Genomic DNA, 21,617 nt, shown 5'->3' with positions numbered 1-21,617 from the left:
AGTCGCTATAATTTTTTTTAATTTGTAATAGCGATTTATGGACTATGAGTGATGTTGTTGTACCTTCTGGTCGCTCATAATTAGGAGAATAATACAATATCGTGTAGACAGAGGTTCACGTAATGTTTGAAATGACGCCAAGTTTTTATTGCCTATCCCAAAATATTTGGACAATGGTTCACGAATTTTGACAGAGGCCACAGGAAGAATTTGCCAGCCGTTGATGTGGTTGAGCTGCTAAGTTGGTATTCCAAGAAATACTGCATTACGCGTAACATTACTGCTCACAAATGTTTGAAGATAGCGGCAAGTTCATTTGACATGCACGGACATCATTTAAATATTTTCTCAGGCAGTTTGGGGTATCTGAAAAAAAAATGTTTTCGGTAAAGACATCTGTGTGCGAATGCGATGGGGAAGGGATTCCCGGAAGTGAACTACAACAACATGACGTCATTGGTGTATAATCCAACGGGCTGCGCTGCGCAGCTGTCGACCTTGCAGACGGGATTCCCCTCTACCGTTTACACGAGATACAGCGTACATGTTACCGGCGCTCTCGCTCTATGTTCTGGTACCCGGTGGATGCGATTTACGACGCTACAAACTGTACTGTAAATTGCTAGATATCGCCAGTGTTTCAAGGAAACAGCCAGTCGCCGTACGCATGACGTCGATGAGAGGACAACGCAATGAGCAATATTCTTTGAACAGTAAACTACAGATCTGATTGCTAATTTCAGAGCCATTTTTATCGACTTTGGGAATACTACAGCAAGTAAGCACGATGCAACGTGTCCGAAGATTTTTTGGGTATTCCGAAAGTTCGAGTGACAACTCGACACCCGAGGCAAAGGAAAGGTACGTATCCCTGGGAGTGTTACTTAAAATCGTACAGTTGGAGTAATATAGGTAGGCCTACTATTTTCATGAGCCGACGAACTGATTACCTGCAGGCCAAGCTTTGGATGAGATTCACGCGTTATACTAGCGTGCTTTAACATGTAGGCGTTTTAGCCCCCACCCCCACCCCCATTTTCAGCGAGAGTCTTTCTTTCGATTTTTAGAGCTCCAGCGATAAGGCCATATTGTGTGTGATCCACACACAGAGTCACAGACTATCTCTGGATGGATGGGTGGGTGGGTGTTAGGGCCAAAGTCCGTTTATGTCACCACATCTAGGACACTACCAGTCAAAGCGATCCTTGTGCTGTCACGGGTTTCTTACAATTTCTTAGGCAAATATGCCTAAGCACATCAGGAACTAGGTACAACTATCTTGAAATTGCTATTCACAATTTTATAGTGTATTGTACATGTTATAGTAAGACTATGGGTCATAAAATTCTCAGTAAATACTGAAACATAATCCATATAGGCCTACAGTGTTCTCTCCAGGAATTTCTGATAGCATATCGGCTATTTTGCATAACAATGTAATTTTATGTATCGTTTTACCGAAATGAAAGAGCAGTGTCCACTATGCTTCAATTACCCTGGAAGAACAATACATAGAAGTGAGGTCAACTGATTAGTAAAATAAATAGAACCAATAATGATTCGGTATTGGCAACTGTAGCTTAGTGAGAAGGAAACAAGTTAGGAAATCACGAAATTAGATATGTCGATTTGAGAAGATTTATTTGTTTTAAACTTTAGGTAAACAATTGTTAAATTTTGAATTGTCAATTTGGCATTCAAGAGAGAAAAACATTACATGTATTTGCATATTAATTGCAAAATAACTAGAACAGCAGATCCTATGCACCGGAACTGAGCTATCGTCTATCTTAATTGTAAGGACACCCATAAACGGATGTCTGCGACATACACCGAAATATTTATACGTACGCGTGCTGAACACATCGTAAGGCATCCCGTTTATCATATTGTATACGCTCCCGTGCATTATATCAGGAGAATATGCTTGTGCTTAGAGAGAGAGAGAGAGAGAGAGAGATATCATTGAAGACAGAAAAACTGACAAAGAAGCGAGTTATTATCTTCCCGAGCTGCATGCCAACGAGATTGTGCAGTCAGGGCGATAATCCTCAGCGTTAGAGATTCACAGCAATGACGATATAGAGGGAGGAGATTTACAGATATGGACCATTGTCTTTGAGATGTTACACGTCAATATCCGTCCAGCTTGTTTTATGTAAATGTTGAAAATATATAGTAGTTGTTTATCAACTTTAAATGACACATTGCATTGCATGCAAGACGTTGTGGTATCAATGACAATTCACGTCTTTGAGTTGAGCACGGTGATAGAGGCCCCAGAGACCGTGAGTTGAGCCACAGTCTCTCCATCAGGAATTGTGATGGAGCTTATCGTCTTCGTTCAAAGTGCGTGCCGATATGATATAGTCCGATGAAACGACTGAGGAGCCCCAATCTAAGTGAGGTTTAGATTAAACACGAAGTTTACACCACGGCACAGTTACATATAATTATTTTCAGACTGTTAAAGATGATGTAATAATTTTAGAGCAACAGTGAGCAAATAGCCTGAACAGCAGTAAGACAGTTTTTGCAATGATAAATACAAGTATTGTAAAGTTTAATATGTACGAGAACATTTATCCATTAGCAACACAGTGTTATTGTTGATTGTCTTGCTGTTGTTTTTGTTGTTGTTTTGTTGTTGTTGAATTATGCGATACAACATATGTACAAGGCTTTTAACAAATTTTTGATTAAATGCTATAACACAAAATTGTACAATCGATTCAGATTAATGATGTTCTTCTCGAGCTAAGGGTAGTTATGAGCATGTGGTGGCGGCATTCTAACAAATTCTTCGCGTCTACGGTCTATATCCGGAACTGCCAACTTCACAGATGACAAAGTGACCATGTTTCCCCATGTTTCCATCGTGTAAGTATAGGTCGGGATATACGAAAGCTTGCACTTTATCCTTTGGTAATTAGCCAGTAGGACAACCACATCCACCACTAATTCGATCACATTTACACCTAAGAATCGTACTGCAAAGTCGCCTTCGGAAACTCGTATTAAAGTGATTGCTATCATTTCCTATACATCGTCAAAACTGTCACTCCAAGCATAAAGGAGTCACTGTTACCCCTATACCGTACTAATCTACCTAATGGTCCTTTAGTGTGACATACAGCCTGAATTGCTACCCGAATAATGTCCCTTCTCATCGGAAAATTTCTGAAATATATACAGTCAGACTAAACTACATGTGATGGTTTATATTTTAGTCTTTTTGCCTTTTCTGAACAGTGTGTTCTAGTGGCAGACTGCCATAATCCCGATGACAGGATATATTTATTTTATTATTGAAACTTTATTCCTATTTAGAAGTCGGGAAAGGAATGTTAAAGTTTTGGCGAAACGAAAGCAAGGAAACTAAAATTAAAAAGTGTTTAACTAGTAGCAGCACTGAAATATTACATAATATCAATGCTAATCGATATTCAAACAAATTTATCATGACGAAAAGCACAATAGAGTTCTTCATGAGTTGGTGAAAGGAATGAGCACCTATGCCCCATTCTATTCACAGGTTATGTGTACTTTGCAGAGGTTGCAACCTCCTTGCCCATGAATAGTGCATGTTCTGAAATGGGTGAGAAAGCCGAAAACATAACAGAAATAGGCTGGGCTACAACATTCTTGGCATAATGTATGTCATAATAAATTTACGGTAACCACAAAGTCTGGTCTTATTGTGAACATGGCTGTGGATAGTGGTTGGGATAAATTATCTCTTCTTTGACCTTTTTTCATGAATTTTGTTGATGGAAAAGGAGAAGTTGTTGTTATTTGACTTCTTGAAAACATTTGGAAATACTGGTCAACTGTGCACAACCTCAACTCTGCTCTTGCAGCCAGACAAGATTCATTTAGGGGAACATTTTATGATCTGTGCCAAACAATCTAGTGCAAAAATAAGTGTATAACTCTCCGCATGCATATAGCTGTACACTGTTACATAGAGTTTGGACCTAAAAAAGCAAGCTTTTGCAAAGGAAATCTTAATTGATGGTACCCTTCATATTATTACGGATAGGGGTCAGTAGGCCTACACGAAGTTCGGTCGATATCGCGTCGTATTCGAGTGATGTGTCAGTATTTTGACGAGTTCGCAACGACTCGACGAGTAAGAATGCGAGTCAGAATGCGAACACAATACGAGATGACGAATTTCAAATAAAGATATCAACACAGGTTTTCACAATTTGAAGGACGTTTTGCATTCTTCGTTCAGTACGACGGTAGATGTAAAATGTAGAGTTGTACAATGAGTGTTTTTGGTTTTGGGAAAATTATCCCCAGTCCTTCACGGCCTGCCAAAAGCGCCAGCATTCAAGACAATGCTCCGTCTAGTAACGGCGCAGCGGACGGAGCGTCCAGCTCTATACCGTATATGTACCTCCAAGAATATGCAAGTCCTTCGACATCTCATATGCCAAATACACAATCTTAGAAAATAAATTGTGAGCGGATTAGGGAAACCTGAATTGAGTACAGCGTCGTAACTCGTTCACAGTGCATTTTGTTGTAGTATACGAATAAAACATTCTATAAGTATTTACATCGTCTGCTCGTATATTTTCGTTTCTGGCTTGCCTAAATAGAACTCAGCTTGTTTAAACGACCGACACCAAAAAGCTTGACTTTCTTGGAATATCTGACACTTAGTATACGAAATGTCAGCGGAACATGATCATGACATCTCTGATTCACAACGAATCGGAAACATAATGACGTGTACTTTCTCGGTCGTGTATTTTCAGTGTAGTCAATTCTTTGCACAGACGAACGAGTATATACTATATAATCTAAGAAATATCATGTCAATGTCGTAATTATGAAATACTATGAAATATGGAATATCAATATTATTAATAAAACAGTTTTGATATTGCATCAGGGTTTAGCGGCAGTCTGCTACGCATTTTATGAATTATACTTGACATCTTAGTCTGCCGCGCGATCTACATTGCACCTTTTTATTAGGACGCGCCGTGGAGGGGCCATACTGTATACACTACACTCAGTGTGACAGTTTTCGGACGACCTCAGTTTTCGGACATTTAATGACATGCCGTTCGTTGCACTCGCTTCGCTCCGTTTTGATAACGTTTTGAAAGTCATGTTACCGCGTATTGAGTCAGGTGATGCTGCTGTCCCGTTTTGGATAGTTTTTTTTTTTTCTGGTCGAAGCTATTTCGGGCGCTACAAACTTGGCGAAGTTAGCCACACCGTACGATACAAGGCGTCCAAAGCAACACACAGAGACAGCCCGTGTCCGATATCCAAGCGCCATACGCGTCGAAATATAGTTGCGTCGTCAATGGATTAAACGTGACTAATTTATCACGAAATATGTACATACAGTTTTCTAAATACATCGAAATTGAAAATGGTGTTTTGAAGTTCGAAAATATTAATATTTAGCTCCTATAATCATATTCGACATACGACGTCCGATTACTGCGATAGCAGTCCGATTACTACGCCCTCGACATGGGGTCAAAAATTTTGCAACTTTGACGCCCTAAATACCACTTCCGTCGTGTTAACAGTTTGAGGATAAACACAATAAAATTTCGAAGGGTATGGTAATCAGATTTCGTACTGCTCGTCATTTATGAAACGGCTTTGGGCGAAATTCACTACCCTGTCCGAAAACAGTCACACTGAGTGTACGATGTTAAATATAATGTGCTGTGATCTTATCAAGTATTGCTGAACAGAAAAGAAACACTAACCTGATGTAATACCGATCGGTTGTATTAATAATATTAATATTTCATAATTATGATATCGATATCATATTTCTTAGACTGTTTACTCCTAGTTCGCCTGTGATTTTTGTAGCTCATTTATTTCTATACTCGATATCACTCCACTATCTGGACATTACTTCTCGTCAATAGGTAACTTGTCGTTAAGCTGTTTTGGCATGGAATTGATGCACTTCGACCAGGGCCGTACTTTTCAGCTGCGTTGACGAAATGAAAACACAGTACAAGACCGTGAAACGCGAAAGATGAAATGTGTCGTTCGCAATACAAACAAATGTTTAATGCGTTCCTTTCTTTATTGTCGATAAAACTGTGCTTGTACTTACGGTACTATCTGCCTCGAAAGTGAAAGACCTAAACTTTTGCTCAAACTTTACTCAAGGAATATTTCAACCATTCTCTTTCAAAATCAAGAATAAAAATTGGGGGTCACCGTGCAAATTTTGGTACTAGAGAAACAAATTACCCAAGATTTACCGATATTTCAAAACAGCCGCCATCGCCTGTGTGAACTCAATGGGGTAAAATAAAAGTTTCGCTTTTCGAAGAAGACGGTAAAATGTTTTCTCACACGAAGAAGACCTTTACAATGAAGCCCCAAAAGTGGTAGATCAGAAGAAAATTGGAAAAGTTTGAGTCCAATAATGTGTATCCCGAGGCGCAAGGCCCAGAACTGAATGCAAACAAATTCTGACCGTAACTATCAATGATGTTTCAGAGTGTCATAAGCTCTGTTCGCTCTGCTGTTTTATGTATATGAACATACCAACGCGAACGCCCAGCTCTACGAAGTTCGGGTTACGGTGAAAATATTAGGGTGCAACATGAGAATGGTAATACAGGCACTTTTGGAGGGTCTGTGGCATAGCATGTGTGATAAAGATAAGGATTGTAGCTTCCCTTTGCATTGTGGCAGTATACGTTTGTCATAGAAAGTCAGAAGAGGACAAATCTGTTTTATGTAGAGGTCAAAACGAAAATCATCTGTTTGCATTTAGGAAAGGGGAAATTTTTGACGCTTGTAAACTTACCCTTATGTACGGTCGTCATTTTACACGCTGAGTGACTTTATACAAGTATTCCACGTGTTCTTGATATCAAAAAAGGTCAAACAAGAGTGAGTTTGTCCCACTAAAGAGGTAAAAACTGCACTCTCTCAATACATCACAAAGGAAATCACCATAGATACCAGAATCAGTAAATGTCTTGGTTGAGTGATGCTGCCATTGAAACATCTTATCGGATACCTGAGTAGTAAAGCAAGGGCTCGTGTGCCTACAGTGTCCTGATTAATGAGATTCGAATTTTGGTTCTCATGTTACGAGACAACAGCTGCGGCTCTAAATGATTTATTGAGTTCATTGCTTCTGAGTACATTTTCTAGGGGACTTGACAGCTTCTTCCGCCGGGGTGTCATCTTGCATGTTTTTGACTTGGTTATGAGGGTCACCATGTTTTGAAATACCCAATGGGGGTCAGTGTGTTTTTGAATTGCGACACGGGCTCATACTTGCCTAAAGTGCGTCGTGCCCCACAAATTTCATCATTCAGTTGCATTTTCCGGCGGGCGCGTAACTTAATAATGAGACATATTTTTACCTCTTCAAGATATCAGACATATATATCAGAGATATTTGTATGTTTAGTATATTTCGGCCTCCCCCTCCCAGGCCGAAGAAACTGACCGGTCCCTAAAGCTCTTCAGCCCCTTTAGAAACTCAGGTATTCCGTCGTTCATTTACAGCATGTTACTATGGCACGTATCTTCATACATGAACGTCATTGTTCACATGCACACAAAGTTGTCTGTCCCCCTTTAAGCTGTAAATATGTATGAAATTGTTCCCAAACTTTTTTGAATTTTCAAAAAATTATCTCATTCTGCGAGGGAGTGTCCCCTTGCCCTCCATCGCCCCAGCCCTCCACGGGCGGTTAGCAAACTGGCTGCCTATATACGTAAGACTTTAGAGAACCCTCGACACTCAGTATCGACGATCGGGGTCAGAGAGCTGCTTGCTTTACAGTAAACGGCCCCTCAGTCTTCAATGTACGGCATCGATAAGAAATGTCTTGGAGCCCACAAGTAACTCGATATTGCTCGTCTCCGAGTGATCAATTTGTCCTGTTTCATAAGTAAGGTCCGAGACAAATACACAAGCTAAAATGATTGGAATCTGCGGTACTATATAAGGTCCGCTTACAACCAACTCATGGCTGGACCCTTTCTCTTTAATAGGTTTCATTACCATGCAATGTTTAGTTCACAGCATCATGAGTGGCTGCCTCATGTCCCTGTGTTAGCCTAGTTTTGTAATGTTCATGACCTCGTTATGCAGTGTCTCGTGAAGTTTATGGAAACCGTTGTAGTGAGTCATTCATGATGTTTGCATGTTGTTCGACCGCAATGTGAAGACCAACACAGAGAGACTCAATGTTCTCTGAGAAACATGAAGTCAATTAATTTGGTGATTTTATTTTTGCTCTGCTCGCTTGTTGTTCACCGATTTCGCCTTATAATAGTAATATTTTGATATGGTCGGTAGCGCAAAATAAGCATAATATTTTCTCTGGGCCTAAAGTCGGAAAAGTTTTGCCCAGTGATGGATGAGGTCTTGTGCAATGTGGAAAGAAGTCTGGTACCAACCGGTTGCATAAAACTAGTAATGTTTAAATTGTTCAGACACATGAAGCATATGATTCCAACAATGCCACTGCCCGTATAGCGAAGAAACTACTAAAATTTTGAATGCCGCATTCCTTACGACCAATGTCACTGGTTAACCGTAAAAAAGTTTGGACGTTCGAAAGCAATGCTGTAAATATCATTAATTTGAACGGAGAGGTGTCGATGTGGTGGATTTACCAATATTTCGATTTCATTCTGAGAAAATATTAATAGCATTCAAAATGAATTATTATAAATTGCGTACTATATGCCTTATTTACACCAATTGTTGTTGCTCTCCTAACACTAAGTGAACGAATGTAAAAGGCTCTCCGGCCGCCCGATATTTCAGTAATGCTAGTTATCAGCGCTAAATTCAGGGTACGCTGTCGGCATGGAAGGAATTGAAAACGGTCCGTTATAGTGCATAAGTGTTACATGGTTCACAAACCACATTGATGAACAGTCGATATGTTCGATGATGTTCATAATATTTAGAACAAATTTACAATAGAAGAGACTTTGAGTTTACAACAGCAACCGTCAAAATAAGACCTACAAACTTGATCGTTTGAAGCAAGTATTCAGAGCCAAATAGACACGCGTTTTATGAACAAGTGAATGTTTCTCAGGCAAACTCGGCCTTTTGTCTAATACCTTTGTACGTTGTGATGGAACCACGTGCCAGGTGGAAACACTTTAAATAACTTTACCACAACGGTATCTAGGAAGTACATTGGTCACTTCATTGTTAGGCAGGGAACACAACAGAACGAGGCTAACACAAGGACAGAGGCAACCAATCAGAGTGCCGTGAGATGAACATTACATGGTAATGAGACCTAAGAGAAAGAGTCCAGCCAATCAGTGAGCTGTAAGTGGACCTTATAGGACCGCAGACACCAATCACTGTGGCCGGTACATGTGTTTAGGATATAAATCGTAGGCCATTTTGAAGCAGGACTGTCAGGTCTCTGAGCTTTTATCCGTGATGTGTACTTTAACCCCAATTGAAGGCGTGGCTTTGCTGGATAGGTTTGCTGGAAAGTGCCTTTCCTAGATTTGCAGGTTAACCTTTACTGCTGCTGTGTGGTTTGGCTATCGCGTCGTTTGAGTCAACTACTAAATGTAAGGTAAGGGATAGCAGGTAACAAACTGTTATTTGGTCCTTCATGTTTTTTACAAGAAATCTGCAATATCTTTGCCTCGACTATTAAAATCTGCCATTTTGTGTAGGCCGTGGTTCGTTGTCCTCTGTGATAGCGTCTTTGCAGTGTCCATTTGCAAGATCCAAGCTCATAAACGGCGGTTAAACAGACCAGTTTACCATATTAATTTCTCTGCTTGACTTCACGAACACGTTATTGCAAATCCGATCGTGCTTCAGCCGACTATTAGAGTAATGGGCCTTGTTTGAAATTGTGACATTTCAGGGTCACGCACGCCTTGCGAAGTGACCTCGATAGATATGCTTCGACATTGTTCAACACAATCTGTTTGTGAAGACTTCTTATAAGTGAACAAGGATAAGGACATGAGGGCGATAGGACTTTCTCTTGCTTTTAGAATTACGTGGGAATTGAACATGACACTATATGGCAGTGCAGTGTTCATCGAGAAGAGAGCATTTATTATTTACCAGTAGGGTGTCGTTTGAAATCTGATGTTTGAGCTTTACAGAAAGGTTATGGAGGGGTCAACTTCGTACTGACAGTTTGACAGGGGGACATATTTTACATACGATTTGTATGGAACTATGGCAATAACAACAAAATTGAACTAAATGTATGCACCATCACAAGCCCTTGGACTAGGGCACAGTACAAATTTTGATTCTTTACCGAAACCCACGACAGGGTAATGGTATACATGTTGATATATATGACAACATATATGACAACGGCGCATGGCGGAAGACTATTTTATAGTGTATTGAAAAGTCCCGAATTAGCATGTAAAAATATCGTACCCTTGTCAAGACAGGTGAAATTTGTGTCGTCCCCAGATTGCTACTGATAATGTATCCGAATATGATATCCAGTATTTTTCACCAAAGATGTTCATTAAGCTGACATCCCAACTTCACAAGCATTGCCAAAACAATAAAATGATAGATGTACCCCTTCTGGTCCATTAGGGACCCAAGTAACTTTTCATCATAATACAGTACAGGAGAAAGCCATAATACAGTACATTATGTCGTGCAAAGTTTGCTTTCATCCATTGTGGGCGCGGCTGAAGGAACATAATTGTTGAAGGCGACACTGAAGGATTCAAGTATCTATAGGCAACAGTTGGTAAGGAAAATTTGTCAAATCCACGAAAATAATAGTTTTTGTGCAGTTATTAACCCGAAGATGCAAAACAATGGCACCAAAAACCAAGCAGACGCATGGTTGCCGGTCATGGAACGCGTGACGTCATAGATATGCAGATTAGCACAGCATGTTTTTAGGGAAACCTAAGTCCAGCGAATTTCATCATTTAACCCTTCTGATAGAACCCGGATAAAATGCAGCTCAAATTTGCAACATAATTGCACGCGCTGACGACTACGGCGCGACAAAAGAGAAGTTGAAGTAGACAACATTTATGAAAATGAGCTCTGAATTCCATGGGCGCGAAAGGACTCATGGGGGGAGCGTGCATGACGTCATTGGCGATACAGACGACTGGAGCTTGCAGCTAGAGGAGTACTGTGAACAGTTCAGCGCGTTCGTAAGACGACTATGGAGAGTTCGGACAGCGATATTTCTGACATCGAGTATTGCTTTTCCTCGACTGAAATTCAACCTTACCAATTTGAACCAAGATATGTAATAATGGGAAAGCATCTCCACACATCGTTCATACCTTGGTTGTTTGCATTTTGTGTATGATTCCGAGGGACCGTAATGGAGGGAGTCACTGTGCTTGTACAGACCCCGAACTGGATTGGAGACACTAAGTGACCCTGCGATCCTTCACAACGCTACATTTCTAAAACAGAGTTTTCTTCGTCAGTCGCTTAAAATGTAATTTTTGGTTTGTGAATGATACGGAATGATTGACTGTTTGTGTGTGTTACAATGGTCGAGCTTGGCCAGATCTTTAAGGTTGTGAAATCTCCGATATATATCGGAAAATATTTATCCGCGATTTGTCAAATCTATAGTATCGTCTATTTTTCGAAGTTGGGGTTAACTAAGGAAGTCGGGCTTGCTCAGATCTGTAAAAAGATGAAACCTCCGAACACGATTGGAACTAATTGGGATAATTGGATTTTCATATTTTTTCAAATTTCTCAAAAGTGTGGCCGTATAGCTGAATGTTTCAATATCGCAAATTACTCATAAAATCAAATGTGTAATGTAAAAAGAAAAGCAGATGAGATTATATTTGTAGATTAAATCGGCATTACTTCACCATCCAATTATCTCAAATTAGTTCCAATCGTCTTTCCGATATATATTGCAATGGATATCTACCCGCGATTTAAAAAATCTAGTATCGTCTATTGTTATAAAGAATGTATTTCGTGGAATTTAAGACCAGCCAAACCTCCCAATGATGTCCGATTGGTCCCCTGTCCAAGTCCCGATCGTCAAGTAAAATGTATTAAGCTTACAAGTAAAGAATTTATTTCGTGCAAGACCCGTACCCTCCCAAACTCCCGATGATATCCGATCGGCCCTCTCGACGAAGTCCCGACAGTAATGTGTATGAAAGTTTCGTGTTGACATTTAATTAAAAAAAAATATGCTTTAATGAATAAATCTTATAATGTAAAACATGCAGGATTCCTTGACTTCTGCCCATGGATGCTATTTCTGAAATAAGAATCAGGCAGAGGTAGTCGGGTGGTCAGATCTGTTGGGTGGTGAAATCTCCGATATACATCGGATATTTACCCACGATTTGACAAAGTATCGTCTAGTATCAGAGTTAAAGTCCGAAATCGCAGATGCTTATCGGGTTAATATCAGTGATTTTGCAGACCCGGCGTGTCGAGACACAGTGCAAGTAAATCTAGTATCGTCTGGTATCGATATTAGAGTCCCGCAATTGCCGATATTTATCGGGTAACTATCAGCGATTTCTCAGCCCCGGTGTGCCGAGACTCAATAGGCAAGAAGTCATTCTAGTATCAATATTACCAGGTATAGTCCCGAAATTGCCCATATTTATCGGGTGTATATCGACGATTTCGCAGACCCATGGCTGTCGAGATAAGAGACGCTTTGTGTGGTTTCCTCTTCGGTTATTTGAGTCCCGAAACTGACTCAGCATGTCAAGATACGAACCATATCGTGTAGTATCGTCTTGTATCGATATTAGAGTCCCGAAATTCCTTATAAAACAATCATCTTTGAAAGGTGCAGAGCATAACTTTGTATCTGACAGTTTTTAACATTTCAGGCCCTATTACCCGGCTCGCCCGACTTTCTTCAAGCACTGTCTTTGAAAAAGCTATTCTGTGGTAAACGGTTAAAACTAACATCGTTTTTGTTCTTTTTTGAGTCATTTTGCACCCAACTGCACAACAGTTGATCATTTTTCATGCTACTGAGCATTAAAAAGTTGTAACGTGCAGAACTGCACTACTACAGTCATAGACTCCAATGCTACGGTAAGCTGTCACACACTTTCATATTTCATGTATCGCCGATGACGTCACGCACGCTCCTCCCATGAACCCTTTCGCGCCAGTGGGATTCAGAGCTCATGTCGTCAACTTCAACGTCTCCTTTCGTCGCGCCGTAGTCGTCGGCGCGTGCAAATATGTGGCAAATTTGAGCTGTATTTTATTCAAGGGTGATTTTAGAAGGGATAAATTGGGATATTCGCTAGATTTAGGTTTCACTTCAAGCCACTCCAAATACCCTCAAAAGCCCCTGAAATTTTACACTTGACATAGGCCTATAGCTTACTCCTTCGAGTCCCGGGCACGGATTTGGTCGGCCGTGAAACAAACACTATGTTTTGAAATGGCAAAATACTACTTTGTAATTTCTTTAAATGTTTGTAATCCTATTCCTGCCATATCACAAAAGTTATTGAGAATTTTCTAAAATACATGCTTAGCCTTATTTTTCTTGGCGGTGTCTACAATTCTGCCGAGATTCATTTCAACAGATGGAAAATTGGCCGACTTGAAGAGCAGAAGGCGATAGTACCTAGAAAACTATGTAAATGGTAACGATTTTCATGTGCAAGCGTTACGTCACCCACTCGTGTGGCACGCGCAAGAAATGATTCAGCTCGGCTTGTGTCCCCGTAGTCTGTTTCTGCATCACAAGGGTAGCTCAATGGTTATCCGGTATGTCGCGAATCGACGAAGAAATTTAACATACCGAAAATATATGAATATCTTTGAGGATGTCGCTATCATATATCCAACTAACAACGTCACATGAATGTATCACAGTTTATATCATGTTTTGACACCTAAAGATGAGAATAAATTTACACGTTTAAAAATTACGTGAAAACAGCTATCTCCAGGTAAATACGAGACGCTCCATGTATGTGGAGAACGTACGCACAAGTTGATGACATCATCACAGAAATTCGTGACGTTACGCGTTCACGTTCAGGTAAAACGTGTAGCCAAACCTGTCTAATATGTCATAAACACACGTTAAGGTAAGAATAAACTCAGTCAAAACTTGACTGTTGTCCGATGTTTAGTAGAGTTATCTTTGAAAAACGGAGACACACGTGCTTTTGAAAAATATGTGCGATTTTTGAAATGTATGTATTTCTGCCGAAATTTGAACAAAACTGCACAGTGAAGATATTCTATTTCGAAACAGATGTGTGCGTTGACAATCATTCAAATTCATGCTTGGCGATATGGGCAGATTTGTCATCAAAGTTCTTAAATATCGGATATGTTTGAGTCAATTTTGAGTACCATAATTGTAAACTTTAAAAGACTTGTTGAATTCCAATGTATTTCTACATGGCCAAACGGTTCATAGCAAACTACCGCAGGTCGTTACTTTTCAGGTTACATCAACATATATCATTGGTGCAATAAAAGGCTATGAATCATATGAAAGAGAAATAGTAAGTTCCATAAGCGCACTTATGCGGGGGGAGGGGAGTCAAACATCAGGAATGGATAGTCGGAACTCGCTGCACGGATTGGCATCTATATTTGTACCCCGCTGTTCTTGTTCTCAGGCTTTCCATAGGTCTGTATGCATAGCTGTCTGTCTCTCTGTCTGTCTGTATGTATCTATGTGTGTATGTATGTACTTGTAAGTGTGTAGCCTACATCATGTACGTACGTAGCGTTATGTATGTACACATATGAATGCACATATGTGCGTGCGCTGCGAGTCATTCGTTCACAAAGTTTACAATTTAAAACAATACGCCGAAGAATAAACTACTATATGTTTTAGAAATGTCATTATTAATAACGACACATGTTTTATTTTTTGTAGTTCGGACGCATCATCTGACAGCGAAACTGAAGAAACAGAAGGCAGTTCGAGAAGACCAAGCATGGCGATGAGGTTGGCTATCTCCTCATTCAGGAGGAAATTCCCCAATATCAAAGGCGCTTCTACCGAACTTGTCCATAAATGGTACAAGGAAGGAGTCGGTGAAACGACCTCGAAGGGCAGAAACCAGGAGGCGACAACAGGATCGGACAAACGAACCTTCGTCATAGTTGTAAGTTTGATTTCAAAACATTGGTGTACCTATGAAGTGATAGTAAAAAATGAACACACCGAGTGCATGATTCTAATAAGTCTCCTTATTTTTGAAATATATTCAAAAGTATCCACTCTAATATTTATTGTATTTTCATTAAACATTTTCTGTACCACGGCATACATGCAGTATCTTGAAACGTTGTGACAGTTTTTCATGTACTATAACCATCGGTATGGCTGTCAATACATGGTCGTTATGGGCGTCAGATTTGTTCAAACCAAATTTGTGCGTTCCATCCATTACAATCTCATCACTGACAGGACAGTAGACCAGATGAAGAATACAAGATCAGTCATATATCTGGCTGTGTCAGAATTGATTTCACCATTGAAGATGACGCAAACCTTATCCATCTAATTGACAGTGCTATAAAAGGTAATCCTACCACAGATTGCTCCCGATGGAAGCAAAACTTCACAAGCAAACACTAAATGCCGATTGGTTCTGTAAGTGTAATCGATGAGTGATGACTGGTGCGATAGGTGTTGTTTATTTATTGTAACATGAATACTGTTCAAAAAGGAGCAAGGGGTTGGAAATGATGGAGTAATGTAAGAGTGTCAGAGGACAAATGAATGAGAACAAGAATCAAATAGAAGGCACAGGATAATAACGTAATGAATCTTCGATATCGAAATCCATAAAGTACATGTTTTATTATTGATATGAGTCACGGCCATGTTACTAAAAGAAGCTAACTAGAACGGTAAACCATGCCATCCACTATGTATACAAAATTATATTAGAGTGGGTCAAAACCATCGAAGGGTCAGAATAAAGTAAGTCATTTGTGAAGGGGCCAGGGTTGTGGCCTCACATCAGTTGCCATGCTTACAGCTAATTGTCTGAATGTATTCATATAATTATGACATTACATGGAGCACAAAATGACATGTCTTTAAAGCCCCAACTCCCGTATAAAAGCGCGAGAACCTACGAGAGTGGTCATAATGGTGGGATATTCAAACGTACTCGGTACGCTCTGGACGCCGTCCATAAAAACCGTTAATTTAGAAATCTACCGATTAATTTTTTCTTGGAAATTGAGGGATATGTGTATAAGTATTTGGAGCACAATATACTTGGTTTCTGACGAAATTAAATTTGAAATGACGTCTGGAACCAGAAAAAGGATAAAATATTTGCCGGTAATATCGCCGGTATAACGTTCGATGTTCAGTTTGAATCCGCATGATTGACATGATATGCAAATTGCAAATGAGTCATTAGCGATACCTTGTTTACTTTTTCCGTACGTAGCTGTGATTGTTCAAGGCGGGGAAAACACCAAATACTCGGAGCGTACCGAAAGATACAAACGCACACACACTGTGTATAACAAATACATGCAAACACATTTGATTCGGTAGTTCTCTTTTTGGAAAATTTGTTGGTCCTGAAAAGGACCGTTTTCATTTATGTTGGCCTACCTGAGCCTACATTTTACAGACAGGAAGGCCTATACTGTCATTCATGCCCGGCATAAAGTACGTCTGGTATGTTCGGGTTGAGACCACGGACAAGTACCAGCACAAATTCTGGCATGATCTTTCACTTTTACTACACTGTCTGACATCTTCTGTCTTCTTTTCAAATTTCAAGTTTTACCCTCTAGTCAACGTACTGTTGAAAGCGCAATCATCGCAATACGATATGCGTAACTATCGCTTAGCTGTTTCCAAAAGTGATATACATTTTCTTTCCCGATCTAAAGCCGTGCATGCCTATGTAACACTAAGCGAACAAAGTCAAAATTCAAAAAACAAGTGCCTTCAATGTGCTGACAAAACCGGGATTTTTTTTACGCCTGCAATCGCCTTCGGCATATTCGGTCGTCACTGCTGGGTCACTTATGCTGATCTCAGTGATCAGACGTCGAGTTGACAAACGTCGCCGGCGGCAGCTGAGGTCACCGTACTAATCAGTCCCATAAGTTGCACTCAAATGTCCGCGCTCGATCCCCATCACAGCTAGCTCCAATTCATTCCTGGCAAAGAAAGTTCCCGAGGCTACCTCTAGTGCTCATCAGTGACCGCTACCTTCATAAAGCTAGCTGACATAGTGTGATTAGCAGTCTGACTCTGACTACCCCACGCGTTTGTAATGAACTAGTATCGCGACTGCGTGCATGAGAGTGCAGAAGTGCAGTGCACTCGATTTTGGCGGGATCGTTCAAAGTAGCGAAATACTAGAACTCACCATTTTATAAGGAGGGATGAACATTGAAACGAATGCTCCGAGAATTCATGAAATCACTTTATTCTGATTTTATTTTTGGTGATTAAATATTAAAAGCTTTGATTTCTAAAATAAGTATTTTTCAGAAGCTTTTTGAAATAATCATAAGACAACAAATCGACACCACATTTCATTTCGGTCACCATAAAACTTGTAATCGAAGCCGGGGGAATAGTCGTCGGTACCCTCCCATCCGCGACAGCGCCGAGTTCATGAGACAACGAAATTTTTGAAAAGGAAACTACAACTACCATCCAAGAACTGTGGAAAACTACGTTTTATAATGGAGACAGAGCCCTGCCTCGCTGAACTATGGTCGAATGAGGAAATGATTGTTTGTAAGACAAAAGCTCTACAAAATTTGGTAGACGACTTGGCCGTTGAGCATTGTGGTAAGTGTCCGTCGTCCATTGAAATAACCACACTCGATAAATTTGGACATCTAGTAGGCGAATTTGCTGTTCTTTCAGAACTGTTTTGATTTTTTCCCGTTCTTTCCTGAAATGCGGCATTTCTAGGACGGCGTTTGGACAAAACGGTGCTTCAATCAAGACTCCCTGCAAGAGTGATGTACACTATACTATGACTGAGCCAAGGAAAACCCCGATAATAGATCCCGTGGCAGAAAAACTACATTTTCTACGATTTCTGCATCGTTTACCCGTATACAAAGATGCGGATAGCTATTGCCACTGTCATGATATGCATTATGTTGAATCATTCAAAAACGCGCTGAATACAATGACAAACGCTTCGTTTTCGGACGAGAAACGTATACCATGAAGCATGAGAACTAAGGAGTGTCGATCGATCGCCTGGCAACGTCATCACGGTTTGTACAAATCCGAAGCGACGCCGCGCCGAACCTCTGCTCCAGTAGACTTCGAAAACGTCTATGTTCAAGACAAACCTATTGGGGAAATGAGTGGATGTATCGTATGGAAAGTAAACCGTAAAATTGGGTGAAAATAGTATACGTAAAGTCACCGTGCAGTCAATGTTTACATTATGTGGCGTGCACGATCTATTTTTGGAGGTGTTCAACCAGCTGTTTTAATTTGCTACTTTTTGTTCACAAAGAAACCATATTAGTTATGTTTTGCTCCGCCCATTTTTATCGATTTTTCTCGGTAGGGCCCTACCGAGAGTTACCGGTTTAATTCTGTAATGGTATTCTCTATTTCAGAGGATGAACGACATCTACCTAAAACTGTTGTCATGTACTGTTCCCTTGGCTATCGATCGTGTATCCTGGCTGATAAACTCATTAACGCCCTTAAACGAAAGGTATCGGGTTCATGCGTTCTACAGCAAAAAACAGGATGGTGGACAGTCTCATATACATTACATTTACTTTTTTGTACGTGGCACACAAGTTTTGTAGATAACATTGTCAATAAAAGAGCCGACTCATTTCAGTGTCTGGATAGAACACACAAGGGAATTGCTAAATTAGTTATCGAATTGATCGTAGAGAGGGAAGTTAATTAGGACAGCACTCGGCTAACAAACCATAAAACAATGTATACTTACTGATGCCAATCTGTTTTTATAGACACACATGGATAAACAGTGTATTTCACTCAGAGGAGTCGGTTCTTTTATCTACAATGTTATCTACAGAACTTGTGTGGGACATACAAAAAAGTAAACGTAATGTATATGAGACTGTCCAACCATCGTGTTTTTTGCTGTATTACATGTAGTTCATTGCACTGGCCTTCACTTTTAGAGTTTGCACTGTGTTGACGTTACCAATGAAAGTTTCACAACATCACAATTAACGTTAATTTGGACTTTACTTATGACAAATTTCGGAAATGTTTCACGACTGCAAAACACCCATATGAGATTATGGAGAATCGATGTTAAAATAGCCAACAGGTAAACTGATTGCTGACCATGCGAGTATCAGACCAGAACTTTATATTTGACTCGCCATTAGCAGGTTAAGCCAGGCATTTGTTTGTAACAGAGGATTTGTTTGTGCATAGACCCTAGAAAAAAAGGAGAGTCTAGAGGTTTTGAGAGAGATAACGTTTGCAATTGATAAGCCACATGCCGATAATTTGCAAGCGAACGTGGACTATTACCACTACCTCACTCTTCATGAACACAGTCTGTTATGGAATCAAAACTAGCAGAGTCTCACCTAGAAATCGACGACATGGTTTAGGCCAGTCATCCCGGGTACACTTACGTACTGTGGACTTTGCTAGTATTGACACAAACAGAAAACTTCCAGCCATACAAAAGACTAGTCCGAACAATGACAGACAACTTCTAGCCAGATCAAAGGTAGACCGACATTTATAATCGTGCCACATACAACAACTTTTATATCTACCAGAGACAGCTTCTTGTCCCTATCACAAGCAGACAACTAATACCGTTGATGAAACTTTGTAAAACGGCTTTTTTATATTAATAAAAAGGGATGTTGAAATTTTGCGATATAACTTACAGTAGAATAAATAATAATTATTTTTTGTCTTTGATAGGTGCTGGAACAAGCAGTCTTGACAATATCGAGATATACAACATGGAGGGTGGTTTGTTTAAATGGGCTCTAGAAGGCTCACCATTGGTTGACATAAAGGGAAAACCAACCAAGTTTGTACATCCGTACAGCCCGATATTCGGACAACTTCTGCATCGCTCTATGCGACGATACAAAGACGACGATGATGATTAGTGTTGACGTCGTGCTTTGACCGAACTCGTCATGAAAAACAAAATACAAACTGCTGCAACCGTTGATACCGTGCGACTTAACTGAACCTGGGGCTGTACACCGAAGGGGGGTTTCTACATACACATTTTAATCAAGGAACGTGTGAAGTTTGGTTCTATTTAGATACCACATTAAAAACAATGTGATTTTTTACATTTTTGTGTCTTTTTTCCATTCTGAGAATGAAACAGTTGTCAATAGGTCACCAAACTTTTGAGTAACACTGTTGTCCGTTATACCTTTTTCCTTTGGGTTTAAAGTGTGCAAGTATTCACATCTATGACTAGCAAATTCACTTCATGTGCAGAATCTTGAAAAATAGCTTTTTCTTGTCTGGTTAATGAAAAAATATCCATAAACTAAAATATGCATGGGCTATCAGCCATCGTCACTGGGCTACCAACTTCAGAAAATGGTAGCTAAAGTGGACTACCAGGGAAAAAGTTAGTTTCGAGCCCTGCCGGTGCATTAGAAGGCGTAGGTCGTCATTGTAGAAGTACGAAATTCGAGTGCCAAACACTTTTTGCATAACTTTGGGTAGATGGGAACGATTTAAAAGTTGATATTCGGTAAAACGTTGCGTAACGTGTATCATAACATGTTCACCGTGCATTGAGCGCCTTCAGCGTTTGATCCAATAACTACAACAGGTATACCTTCACTTTGAAAAAAAAAACTGATGCGAGTCGACCCAGAACAAGAAAACAGTATACACGGGCAGTCAAACAGTATACACGGGCAGTCATTTTATCCCTGTTTTGGACAACAACTTGTTTGCCCTTTTAACAAAATCTGACATCATGAAAAGAAATTACTAGAGCGTAGACATGGCCAAGGTTATTTTTTTCCATCACACTTTCACATAATAGAAACCGCCAATGACCTCTATGGGAAGTGAATCGTTTGTGAACAAAAATATTGAGACATGCGCAAATGTGCTGACATAAAATAACAGACAAAGCAGGACTGTAGAATAATTAGCATTGTAACCATTCCCTATTTACATATTTACATATTTTATGTTTATAATAACCTATATAATAAAGGATACTCTGCCATGAACAGTTTTAGACCCGCCATTCAGGGTGATTCATTGAGCTCTGTGGAAGACGGTCAAATCTACATCGCCAAGGAATGAACTGGAAGCGTCCAAAATAGTCTTTGGTGTTCGTTTTAATTTGACCATCCTTCAGTGTCAGACCTCGTCCCCTGTTACCACAGGTGCTTGCAGCGTTGCAAGGATAGTCGATCGAAGTGCGAGGTCGAAGGCTGAACCTCGACGCTGGTATAGACCCACAGGTCAGCCCTCGGCCTCACGCTTCGGTCCTGGGCCTTCGATCGACTATCCAAGCAACACTGCAAGCATTTGTGCTGTAGGCCTGTTGAGGTGCTATTCACTGTATGAACTGTCCCAAAGAATTACTGTTACGCCGTCGTTATGGAACCCGAAGGTGGATGCAGGTGATACTATCACACCAACTTCATC

General features: G+C 40.1%; 1 protein-coding gene across 1 annotated transcript; it reads left to right on the top strand.

Annotated features, from left to right (window-relative positions):
- The first annotated feature begins 483 nt into the window (after positions 1–483).
- LOC139145958 (uncharacterized) lies at positions 484–21,201 on the top strand. The gene is made up of 5 exons (XM_070717410.1): positions 484–861; positions 14,883–15,114; positions 15,420–15,534; positions 18,584–18,684; positions 19,899–21,201. Exons 1-5 carry the CDS (start codon positions 788–790, stop codon positions 19,968–19,970), a joined length of 594 nt encoding a protein of 197 aa, XP_070573511.1. The 5' UTR covers positions 484–787; the 3' UTR covers positions 19,971–21,201.
- Positions 21,202–21,617: the final 416 nt, after the last annotated feature.

This window comes from Ptychodera flava, chromosome 12, assembly GCF_041260155.1.
Source record: "Ptychodera flava strain L36383 chromosome 12, AS_Pfla_20210202, whole genome shotgun sequence".
NCBI classification, from domain to species: Eukaryota; Metazoa; Hemichordata; class Enteropneusta; family Ptychoderidae; genus Ptychodera; species Ptychodera flava.
The sequence above is the reverse complement of the archived record's forward strand: the minus strand, read 5'-3'. Positions and strand labels throughout refer to the sequence as shown.